At 41.0% G+C, this 12,874-nt stretch overlaps 1 protein-coding gene across 3 annotated transcripts in view; it reads left to right on the forward strand.

Moving 5' to 3' along the window:
- LOC124796284 (negative elongation factor D) overlaps positions 1–12,874 on the forward strand; it is a 192,341-nt gene that overhangs the window by 103,142 nt on the left and 76,325 nt on the right. For all 3 annotated transcript variants that reach the window (XM_047260402.1, XM_047260401.1, XM_047260403.1), the window contains exons 12-14: positions 2,209–2,419; positions 2,558–2,698; positions 11,744–11,873. In XM_047260402.1, the coding sequence (XP_047116358.1) occupies positions 2,209–2,419; positions 2,558–2,698; positions 11,744–11,873 (482 nt within the window). The remainder of the gene's footprint in view (positions 1–2,208; positions 2,420–2,557; positions 2,699–11,743; positions 11,874–12,874) is intronic.

The raw sequence follows: 12,874 nt of genomic DNA on the forward strand, positions 1-12,874 counted from the left end.
ATAGTTACAAAATGTAGCAATAGATGGCGCTGTAATCATCATAATTTCATAGTGGTCGACTACAAATGACAAATGAATCATACAATGATGCCTAAGGTGTACGTTTGATGTTAAACAGACTGTACCACTTAGTGTGTCTGGTTGTACAGGTGTGATACTGTTTGTTACATAAGCCCATCCACCATGGCAACATCATATCACATTGGATGGGAAAAATCTGTTTTTAATTGTCCTGAGGCCAAATATTGCATAAAAAGCATCAATTACATTGGCTTTCAATAGTCCTGGGGCCAAAACCGCATAAAAAGCATCAGTCACACAGGTTTTTAATTGTCCTGAGGCCAAAAACTGCTTAAAAAACTATCAGTAAAAATCATATCGGATTATTAATTTTTGTGTGACTGGCATAAAACATGTTCAATATGCTGTCCACAGTTTTCTGCTACAAGTTAAAATTGAAAAACAGCATGTTCCACAACTGATTGAAGTGTTTCTGGGTTCACATTCACAATGTGTTGTGCAGTGTGTGCCTTCAGTGCAGCTAAGTTTGCAGTCGGAAGACTGAACACTACATCTTTCAGATAGCCCCACAGCCAGAAGTCGCACAGATTAATGTCAGGTGATTAGGATAGCCAGGTTGTAGCGCAATGGCGGCTGATAATTCTAGCATCCGAAATGGCAGCTTCAGCAGCTGCTTAACTGAGTTTGCAATGTTTGGAGGTGCGCCACCTTGCATAGAAATGATCTCATCCACACTGTTGGAGAGCTGGAATGATATGGTTGCGCAAATGACACTCACAGCGCTTACCAGTGACGGTACAGGTGACATGACCAGAAGCACCTGTCTCCTCGAAAAAATATGGCGCTATGATAAATGATGCCATAACCTGCACCACACAGTGACCTTTTCAGGATGAGGTGGTACTAGTTGATCTGCGTGTGGATTTTCCATTGCCCATATTTGACAATTCTGTGTATCTTGTCAGATGGAAGTGGGCTTCATCTGTCCACAAAATCTTCCACGGCCGATCATTGTCCACTTCCATGCGAGCAAGAAATTCTAAAGTGAAGGTCTCTCTTGCGGGCAGGTCAACAGGCAGCAACTCGTACACATGGGTAATTTTGAATGGATAGCAAAGAAGGATGTTTTGTAGGATTTTATGCACCATGCTCACAGGTATGTCTAATGTTTGGGCAATTCTCCATGCACTACACATTTGCACACCACCACTCGTCTCCTCCTGCATTGCTGTGGCCACTGCTTCCACTGATGTCGAATCAAATTGTTCCTCCCTCTACCAGGTTGCTCACCAAAAGAATCCATCTTTTTGAATTTCCAAATCATTTTCTCCAGACCCACGGCAGTCATCAGACCAATGTCTTTTTTCAACCCCTTCAGTGTCCGGAACTTCTGCAGAGCGACGTTTGCGCTGTCATCATTCTGGTAATACAGCTTTACAAGCAGAGCGTGATCCTGCATTGAGACAGTCATGGCTAATGTCACAGATGCTGAAGGAGGAAAAGCTGTGTACCCAGCGTGTTTATACCAACTTCAATGGGTCATGTGCGTGACACGTATTTTTATTTATGTATTCTGACACATACAGCGCTACCTATTGATCAATTTTCACACTATTTTTCTTCTTCTGCCATACGTTGTCCGCCTCCTCCGATAATATTCCGTTGCAACTTGATGTCATTCTGACCAGTGGTGTTATTTCTACATAGTTTTGAAAGTTTAACTTTAAATATAATGACCCTGTATATTAAAGCAAATGGGAAAATGTTTGCTAGAACATTCGAAAATGCCTAGCAAACATGGCACATTTGTACCTTCATACGTGATCTGAAGTTGAGTAGCCTTTATTTAAAAAGCCCGTAAAATTTCTACCGGTGAAGGTACTGAACTGAAATTTGGTATAGGCCTATAACCAACAAAGATCATATAGAACCTTCACACCAAATTTCATTAAATTTGGAGATAAGTAATAAATGTTGCTGAAGAAATGACCAAGAAAAATGTTTTGATATTGTGTTCAAATCTTTCTGATTCACACAAATCACAATAAATCTTATACATTTATTCTTTTCTTTGGTTCTTGCTGGCAGTCAAACAGATAATTGGATGACATATTTTTTGTGTTACGCCAGTCACTTGTTCTGTTTTATTTTAAAATTCTTGACTTGCAATTTTCTGATATGTTTCAGGTTTCCAGTTGTATCTGTAGGTGTTGTGAGGTGGGTAGAAAGTACTGTTACAGAGTCATCATATTTCAAGCTCTGTGTTGAACACACTCCCATTCATCTGGCACTGCTGGATGAAGTTGTCACCTGCCACATGCTCCTTCACCCAATGGTTCTTTCACTCCTTGTGAGATTGTTTGAATCAAAGCAGGATGAACTGGAAATTCTAGTGCAGGTAAGAGGGAAAGACTGTACAATACCTAGATTTTGATGTACAGTTAGTGTTAGTTTTATGTAAAGGTTTTTGTTTCCTATGTCCATGTTTCTGTTATTACAATTTGTCATTAATTAATCCACAAAATGTTTTACACAGTTGGAAATGAGGAAGATGTTGCTCGATCGTATGGTGAATCTGCTCAGTAGAGGCTGCGTTGTGCCTGTTGTCAAATACATCAAGCAGTGCTGGCAGAAGGGCGATACTGACATCTCGCTGATACGGTACTTTGTTACAGAGGTATGTTGCCTTTCATGCTGTTTGCTAGTTTCAGAGTGGTCTGAGGTGAGCAAAATATTTTTCATGACAGCATACACTGCTGGTCATTAAAACTGCAAGATCATGAAATGGCACGCAATAGAAGTCAGGTTGGCGCAAAGTGCACTTACATGCTTGGATGTGCACAACCTCGCAAAGTTGATATAGTAGGAGTAACAACATGTACATTCTGTAACTCGGGAAAGATTATGAAAAGGGTGTCTCCCTCAGAAATCAGATTTGATTGTGAGAAGATAATGTTATGCCTCTTACAAGTAGGAGAAATGTCTTAACAACCTGTGTCAGAATGTGACTGGAGTAGGATTGTTTCCTTTCACAACTGCAGTTTGTCACTCTGTGATATTGTTTGTCACATCGGTCAGGATCCCACATCTGTTTATGCGAATATGGAATCGACAGGTTCAGGCGGGTCGCGCTTGATGCCATACAGGATCTCAGCAGTCCCACACAAATAGCACTCAAGAGGACAGACATATTGTTCCCTCTGCCTTGCGGGGTTTTACAGCCACATCACATACGTTAAGTCAGGAAATAGGATTGTTTCCAGCAAGACAAATATCCATACACAGAGATGCCAACTATTATGAATCAATCATTATAATTATGGATTTCCTCTAATAATCACGTCTTTACCAATGACGTGACCAAAATTATGATATTTTTCTTTTTTTTTCTCTTTCTTTCTTTCTTTCTTTCTTTCTTTATTTCTTTTTCTTTTTTTTTAAAATTTATAAGCGTAATCGCATTTAGTTCTCAAAAGGATGCACAAGAGAAAATCATTCTTTACTATTTGAATTTTCATCAATATTTCTTTTCACATTTTTCGTTAACTGTTCGTATACTTCTTTTCTGCCCCTTGTCGAATTTTGATTATTACACCAAATACCATGTATGGTATGTGACTTCACTTATCGTAACATATAATCAGGTATGAAGTGATATATCTTGCACAGTGACTCTTCCTGGCGAGCTCCCATGCAGGTCGGTTTGCGTATCATCATCTATGAGCCCAGCACCTGGCGTGATGTATGATACCAGCATCTCTGACTCACGTAGTTGTAATTTGGATAGTGGCCATTACATTTCTGATGTATTTGTTACATCCAGTGTTTGTGAATTATCTTAAAGGTGTCTGTGACATCATTCAACAAAGTAGTGCCAGATCACATGTTGCCACCTGTGCTGTCTTGCCGTGCCCCAATACAGAAGATTTTCAACTGTCACCCTGGACAACATGATCTCCAGATCTCTCAGCTATTGAAAACGTGGTCTTGCTTTGCCAATCACTGTGATTGATGATCTGTGGCATAGACTTGGAGCAGCAGGGGACAATGTTCCTGTTATCTGTCATCCAAGCTCAGTGTGACTTGATATTTGGCTGTGTTACAGCCCTGTTATCAAGTAATAAAAACAAAATAATAAATGAATTATCAGTTTAATATTTTATTGTTCAAGCAGTAGCATCAACAATATTATTTTTAATTGTATTGCTTCAGATAAAATATCCAGTAGAAGCTGTTATTGCCTCAGTACTCAGCTGGGTTTATAGATACCCATTGTTGGTGTCAGAGGTGACAGACCTGCTAAATTTTGCACCCTGCATGCTCCCATAATGCATGCAAATTTAATTATGTATTCTTCCTGCTGTATTGTAAACACACAATAAGGGAAATTTTGTTATTTGCTGTCCTTTCTGGTGTTCAGTTCTCATGGCCGGCACTGTATGTACCATCGATTCTTGGTATTAAATTTGTATAAAATTGTGACCTTTGATGTCATCATGTGCTGCACTCAGCTCCCCTTGACTGCAGCCGAATGAATTCACTAGTGTTGTGTTAGTTTTCTGTACAATACACTGGCTGCCTCTTCCTTCTAGCAGTCAGCCACACTTCCACAACCCTCCCTCTCGCTTCCCATCTTCTTTCTCACATCTTCCTCTCCATCTGACACAACCCTTCACCCCAGATGAAGTGCAGTACTGGCACAAAGTAATGCAGCCTTACAGGTGTGTGTGTGTGTGTGTGTGTGTGTGTGTGTGTGTGTGTGTGTGTGTGTGTCAACTATTCATTGAGTTTTTATCTTTACTCTTTTAATTATTTAGAACAATCAAAAAGGCATTGTGGCCACAGAGTTAAAAGCTAAACTTTCAGAACAAAAAATATGTGTTGTACACAATAGGCTTCTAGGGATAGGCAAGTGAATCTGGAGTTAGCAGTGTTAGTGCTAGATGGTGGCAGGATGGCCCCCACCCTCTCCCCCTCCCCCACCCCAGAGGCAGAATTGGTGTACCACCTCTGTCTGAATCTAGTGTTATCCCCATGTGAAAGGTTGAGAACATTTTCAAAATGTTTGTGAATTGCATAACTGAAGTGAAACATCTGTACAAGCCCGCCCAGTTTTCACCTATTTGGATGTGGAAAACTGACTAAAAACTGCAGCCAGACTGGCAGGCATACTGGACCTCATTGTTTATGTCCCAGGCAGATTCAATGTGGGGATGGTGCTTCTCCCCAGATCCTAGAGGTTGTGTTTCATAGTCCTCTAGCTTAATCAGCTTAAAATGCTAATTAAGTTTTGTTTGCCAGAACAAATATTTCTGCCATTGTTTAATGTATTGAAGAGGCTGAGGACGTTTAGTGAGTATTTTGCTTTGAGAAACATATATTAAACACATGTCTTATAATATTTAAAAGGAAGTGGACTATTTTTGAGGCTCATGTAATTAAGAATGAATAGAGTATAACTAGCAAAATGAGAGTTGAGGGACAGAAGCTCAGAACACACCACAAGCACACAAGGCAGAGAGAGAGTGACTCAGTCAAATGTTCACTCTTGTTGCCATGCTGGCACTGTTTGGTCATGTTTAGTTTTCCCGGGAGACTGGTCAGTAGAGAGAATTAGGGAATCTGGACCCATGACAAGGACAGCCTGGACTCTTTCCTCCAGAAACTCAGCCTTTTATGCCATATCTACTTCTCAACTCGTTGACTAAATGTGTCATTCAAATCGGACAAGTGAGGTGCAATACTGTCCTTTACACTTTGTCCAGTTAGAGGCATGTCTTACGTGATCAACAGTAGGGCCAGTCAGCTCTACACCTACATGCTGGCTGTCAATACTATCGAACATTTGTCCAGCTCTTCTTCGTTGGAAGGTGGCTCCTAACAACCTTTGCCAACAAGTTTCTGGAAATGAATCATTCCCTCTTCATTAAGATTTACTCATACTGCCTAAGAAATACACAAATCCAGAAGACCACATATGAAGGAGGAGTCCAAATGCTTTCAACTTGTTTAACGGGGATACTGAATGGAAACTTGACATGCTGGCTAAAAAAACCCGGAACCATAATAAACTTACTGACAACCCAGCTGTTAAATTTCTAGGCTTTCATCATCCTAAGGAGGAGTGGGTACAGCATAATACATCACAGATTGGAGAAGATGGAGATTTTGCAGTGGCAGTACATGTGGCTATTTGATAGTCGGGCAATGAGCCACATTGTAAATGATAGCACTTACAGATGTTTCCCTGATGGTATCAAGAGTCCATACGCGAAGCATCTGACGAGGCACTTCAGTGGATTGAGTTTTTCGATATTTGTGCGTAATCTAGCCTGTTGAATGTTTATATAGTGTAAATACTTGCAAATGTGTATGTTTTGGTTAAATAAGTATACTGTAACAGTTTTGTTATTGTAATTGATGCATGCAGTAATAATAATAATAAAAAAGGACAGCGTCCGTGTTGGTATCTCAAACAAGTAGTCTTAGTTATGTAGATACGAATATTCACCCATCAACTGTGGCTAACCAAAAACTCGACCATTCAGTTACTGAATACGTTAGGTAAATTATTAGTACTTAGTTGACTGCCTTTTATTATGCTCTGGAAGTAGGAAGGAACATCCTTCCCATCTCTCCCAAAATGGTGTCTTTAGCCCACCCAATCCATGAAGGCCCCCTGTTAATGTGTATGCCATACCTACTTCTGAATCATTACCACATGGATCTGATCCCCATGGAACACCTAAGTGCAAGATCTGTCCTTTACACACCCACACAACACACCCTTTTTCAGCCCTGTCACAAGCACATACTACCATGTTCAGCTGCATATTCATCTGGTAAAGCAGTTGCATAATGGACCAGCTCTGCTGTAGCTTCTACACAGTCTTTTATATGAGCTTTACCACAAACCAGCTGTCTACCCAAATGATTAGCCCCTACTAAACTGATGCTGAGGGCAAGTTGGAGAACATGGTGCTGAGCACATCATGCTTAATGTCAATGATTTCTTCACAACCTGTACACTATGAATCTTCCTGCCATCTTTTTCTGTTACCAGTTTCTCAGAATTACGCAGGTGTGAATTAATCCTTATAATACATACTTCAATCAGACAACCACGTAGCCCCTTTCTGCATCGCACCTCAATCTGCATTCATACATTCCTTTACAATCAATCTCCCTCTTTGTTTGGTTATCTTCCCCATCCGATTGAGCCCTCCAATTTTCATATATATAATAGAGGGAAACATTCCACGTGGGAAAAATATATCTAAAAACAAAGATGACGTGACTTACCAAACGAAAGCGCTGGCAGTTTGATAGACACACAAAGAAACACAAACATACACACAAAATTCAAGCTTTCGCAACCAACGGTTGCTTCATCAGGAAAGAGGGAAGGAGAGGGAAAGACGAAAGGATGTGGGTTTTAAGGGAGAGGGTAAGGAGTCTTTCCAATCTAGGGAGCGGAAAGACTTACCTTAGGGGGAAAAAAGGACAGGTATACACTCGCGCGCACACTCACACACACACATATCCATCCGCACATACACAGACACAAGCAGACATTTGTAAAGGCAAAGAGTTTGGGCAGAGATGTCAGTCGAGGCGGAAGTACAGAGGCAAAGATGTTGTTGAATGTTGGTGAGGTATGAGCGGCGGCAACTTGAAATTAGCGGAGGTTGAGGCCTGGCGGGTAACGAGAAGAGAGGATATACTGAAGGGCAAGTTCCCATCTCCGGAGTTCTGACAGGTTGGTGTTAGTGGGAAGTATCCAGATAACCCGGACGGTGTAACACTGTGCCAAGATGTGCTGGCCATGCACCAAGGCATGTTTAGCCACAGGGTGATCCTCATTACCAACAAACACTGTCTGCCTGTGTCCATTCATGCGAATGGACAGTTTGTTGCTGGTCATTCCCACATAGAAAGCTTCACAGTGTAAGCAGGTCAGTTGGTAAATCACGTGGGTGCTTTCACACGTGGCTCTGCCTTTGATCATGTACACCTTCCGGGTTACAGGACTGGAGTAGGTGGTGGTGGGAAGGTGCATGGGACAGGTTTTACACCGAGGGTGGTTGCAAGGGTAGGAGCCACAGGGTAGGGAAGGTGGTTTGGGGATTTCATAGGGATGAACTAAAAGGTTACGAAGGTTAGGTGGACGGCAGAAAGACACTCTTGGTGGAGCGGGGAGGATTTCATGAAGGATGGATCTCATTTCAGGGCAGGATTTGAGGAAGTCGTATCCCTGTTGGAGAGCCACATTCAGAGCCTATTCCAGTCCCGGAAAGTATCCTGTCACAAGTGGGGCACTTTTGGGGTTCTTCTGTGGCAGGTTCTGGGTTTGAGGGGATGGGGAAGTGGCTATGGTAATTTGCTTCTGTACCAGGTCGGGAGGGTAGTTGCGAGATGCGAAAGCTGCTTTCAGATTGTTGGTGTAATGGTTCAGGGATTCTGGACTGGAGCAGATTCGTTTGCCACGAAGACCTAGGCTGTAGGGAAGGGACCGTTTGATGTGGAATGGGTGGCAGCTGTCATATTGGAGGTACTGTTGCTTGTTGGTGGGTTTGATGTGGACGGATGTGTGAAGCTGGCCATTGGACAGATGGAGGTCAACATCAAGGAAAGTGGCATGGGATTTGGAGTAGGACCAGGTGAATCTGATGGAACCAAAGGAGTTGAGGTTGGAGAGGAAATTCTGGAGTTCTTCTTCACTGTGAGTCTGGATCATGAAGATGTCATCAATAAATCTGTACCAAACTTTGGGTTGGCAGGCCTGGGTAACCAAGAAGGCTTCATCTAAGCGACCCATAAATAGGTTGGCATATGAGGGGGTCATCCTGGTACCCATGGCTGTTCCCTTTAATTGTTGGTATGTCTGGCCTTCGAAAGTGAAGAAGTTGTGGGTCAGGATGAAGCTGGCTAAGGTAATGAGGAAAGAGGTTTTAGGTAGGGAGGCAGGTGATTGGCGTGAAAGGAAGTGCTCCATCGCAGCGAGGCCCTGGACGTGCAGAATATTTGTGTATAAGGAAGTGGCATCAATGATTACAAGGATGGTTTCCGGGGGTAGCAGATTGGGTAAGGATTCCAGGCGTTCGAGAAATTGGTTGGTGTCTTTGATGAAGGATGGGAGACTGCATGTAATGGGTTGAAGGTGTTGATCTACGTAGGCAGAGATACGTTCTGTGGGGGCTTGGTAACCAGCTACAATGGGGCGGCCGGGATGATTGGGTTTGTGAATTTTAGGAAGAAGGTAGAAAGTAGAAGGTAGGGGTGCGGGGTGTCGGTGGGGTCAGGAAGTTGATGGAGTCAGGTGAAAGGTTTTGTAGGGTTCTGAGGATTCCTTGAAGCTCCGCCTGGACATCAGGGATGGGATTACCTTGGCAAACTTTGTATGTAGTGTTGTCTGAAAGGTGACGCAGTCCCTCAGCCACATACTCCCGACGATCAAGTACCACGGTCGTGGAACACTTGTCTGCCGGAAGAATGATGATGGATCGGTCAGCCTTCAGATCACGGGTGGCCTGGGCTTCAGCAGTGGTGATGTTGGGAGTAGGATTAAGGTTTTTTAAGGCGGATTGAGAGGCAAGGCTGGAAGTCAGAACTTCCTGGAAGGTTTGGAGAGGGTGATTTTGAGGAAGAGGAGGTGGGTCCCGCTGTGACAGAGGACGGATCTGTTCCAGGCAGGGTTCAATTTGGATAGTGTCTTGGGGAGTTGGATCATTAGGAGTAAAAAAAAAAAAGAAAAATGATCCTAATCCTATTCCTAATGTCTGCTTGTGTCTGTGTATGTGCGGATGGATATGTGTGTGTGTGCGAGTGTATACCTGTCCTTTTTTTCCCCCTAAGGTAAGTCTTTCCCTCTCCTTCCCTCTTTCCTGATGAAGCAACCGTTGGTTGCGAAAGCTTGAATTTTGTGTGTATGTTTGTGTTTCTTTGTGTGTCTATCAACCTGCCAGCACTTTCGCTTGGTAAGTCACATCCCAATTCTTTTTGTTAGCAACATTCTCCTTCTTCTGTAGTGAATAACATGGGGTCTTGATTGATATTTGTGTCATTTCTGACAAATAGTCAACCATGAAAGAGGTTGGTAAGGGACTAAAAAAAAAGCATATTAGGTTGTCTTTTATTGTCCATAGTTAGGGTAAGCAACAGTTCTCAGCTATCACATTTAGAAGTTATGGCAGTCATTTTCTTATGCCACTCAGACTCCACAGAATTACAGTTTCTGCTGCTGGTGGAGCTAAGAGATGCCTTCTCATTACCAGCTTCTCTATTCTGTTTTATTCTAATCAAAGCTTATTAACTTGAATTTTGTACAATTTTGTTAATCATTTACAAGTTTGAAGACAATTTAATCACTTGAAGGAACAAAGAGCCCTCCCAACAGAAGATTGAAAATGAGATACATACACAGAATGTGTTCAGGCTCCATACATCTTCAGTTTACAGAATATTGTGCTTTCACTGCTTGGATGTGAATATGATGCTTACGTCTTTCACAACGATGATGCTGTGAAAGCTAGTTTTGTAGCACCTGTTTCCAGTTTTTTCATACATGAGTATAAGCAGAACCCAACCCACAACACTAATCTGTTTTTTCGCAGTAGGGAAAGGCAGTGTCTTGTTTTAGCAGTAAAAGCTGTGAATGGAACAAACTGAAGAACAACATTCTGTCAATAGTAGTAAATCATGTTATTTATGCCACTAGGAAAATGATGCCGGCAACCAAACTATCTGTTGGCAACAATACCCTTGACTGTTGAAGGGGGGAAAAGAAAAAATTAAAAACTAACATGCGTTAGTGTGTTGTCCAGCATAAGAATTTCACAGTAAACAATCTACGGCTCTTCAGTTTTGTTTTCTGATGCATTGAGCAAATTGAAAATAAATCTCTTGAGCTAGTGCATTTATTTCTTCCACATGAAACAGATTTCGTTGTACTAGAAAAGAGAACATTGTAGTGTATTTACCTAAGCCTTGGGTTAAATACATGAAAATGAGTCTCAGTAATGTCATCAAAGTGAAGAGAAATTTTTAAGATTTGACTAATGTAAGTAAAATGTTGCTAAAGATAATTGTCATTAGATAAACAGAAAATCCAATTGATTGGCTTTGCAACTTTGATTTTGCAGACATGAATGCACAGATTGTGTAAAATTTTCTTTAAGTGATCTTTACAGAAGAAAAATGTGTAAAAAGGAAATTAAAAATACCCTGTGCCCATTGATATTATTATGAAATATTACTCCCATTGCAGGCCATTAATTGAGATTAGAATTTGTAATTTATTTGTTCAAGGATTGTTATTCATTGACAGTAGAATTTGCCAACTTAATGTAAGAAAAACATAAGCGTATGTGCAGACGTATGAATATAATTCTGTTTAATGAGGAGAGGAAAGATGAAATATGATATTATTATCCTCAAGAAATTTATACCTCATACATGTCAGATGTTTCACAGAGATCTTAAAGCGGAGGCTGCAGTCTTGCCTAAATATAATATTAAGGATGTTCATTCTGACATGAGCTAGAAACCAATTTTCAAAAGACATTGGTTTTCTTTCTACGTACTGACTTTATTTTAATTTATATTTGATGTGAAAGAAAAACTAAATGTTGGACTTGTGAGAAAATTGAGCAATGCAACATTTTTGTTTTTAAGGCAAAAATTAATGAAGAGTTCTGATCTTGTGACAAAATCATCATTTTAGGTTTTGGAAGCCATAGCACCACCGTACACAGCAGAATTTGTGCAACTCTTCTTGCCCATGGTTGAGAATGAAGAAATTACTGGCTCTATGAGGGGTGATGGTGAAAATGACCCAGTGTCAGAATTCATTGGTAAGTAATTTTTAGACAGTTTCATTGTGTTGCAGTTTGTACTATTTTCCATTGTAATTGTTAGGAAATACAACAAGAGCATCGCTGAACCACCAACAGTAGTTTTTTGTGAGAGAATATTAGATATAAAATGTAGTTAACAGTACGTATAGGGAATGCATTTACTAGTATAGAAGGTGCAGGGGGACGGGGAAGAAAACACGATATGTAATTGACAGCAGAATATTGATATTAGATAGAGCAAAATTTTCCGGTTAACTTACGCTGGAAATGGACCATTGTGGAGTTATGGATATTAAATGGCAACCTGAGATACGTGCATTTAAGTTTGTCTGGTAAGCAAACTGGCTAAATGTGCCTTGCAGTGAGCTTTTCTCCAACTAAACTGTGGTTTTGTTTTTCACCGGTGTGATACACTTCTTATCATTTATTGTACTCTTCCAGGTCACCATTATCCCATACATAATATGCTACCCAATGTTCATGTAACTCAAAGAGTTTGAAATGTAGTGGATATGAGAAGATGCTATGTTTAATACTCCCCATGCAGTATGTTGCCAGCAGTTGACAATTATGGGGCTTATGAGCTGGGACAGAGAGAGAGAGAGAGAGAGAGAGAGAGAGAGAGAGAGAGAGAGAGAGAGATGTGCAATGTGCATATTTTAAATGTGTAAATACTGATACAGGACAGCCAAGTACAGTGAGAATTCTGATATTTGGTGAACAGATTGTTCAAATCTTTCAAAGCAGTGCAGTCAAACAGCAACAGAGCAGTAGCTCAAGAAGTTGATGTTTCTCATTCACTTGTTAGGAATAACACAAATGAAAAAGTTCACATCCCTGCTGTGTACATTCTTTGGGAGGAGAGGGTCATCCAAAGGAAGAAATGTTAATAATCTGCGTGCCTACAGGAAAAACCATCATTGGTATATAGCTGATTTATTCCATGGAGGGATCATAAAATGTATGCAAGTATTAAGACGGTACGAATTCCCTTAGTG

This window comes from Schistocerca piceifrons, chromosome 4, assembly GCF_021461385.2.
Source record: "Schistocerca piceifrons isolate TAMUIC-IGC-003096 chromosome 4, iqSchPice1.1, whole genome shotgun sequence".
Taxonomy (NCBI): domain Eukaryota; kingdom Metazoa; phylum Arthropoda; class Insecta; order Orthoptera; family Acrididae; genus Schistocerca; species Schistocerca piceifrons.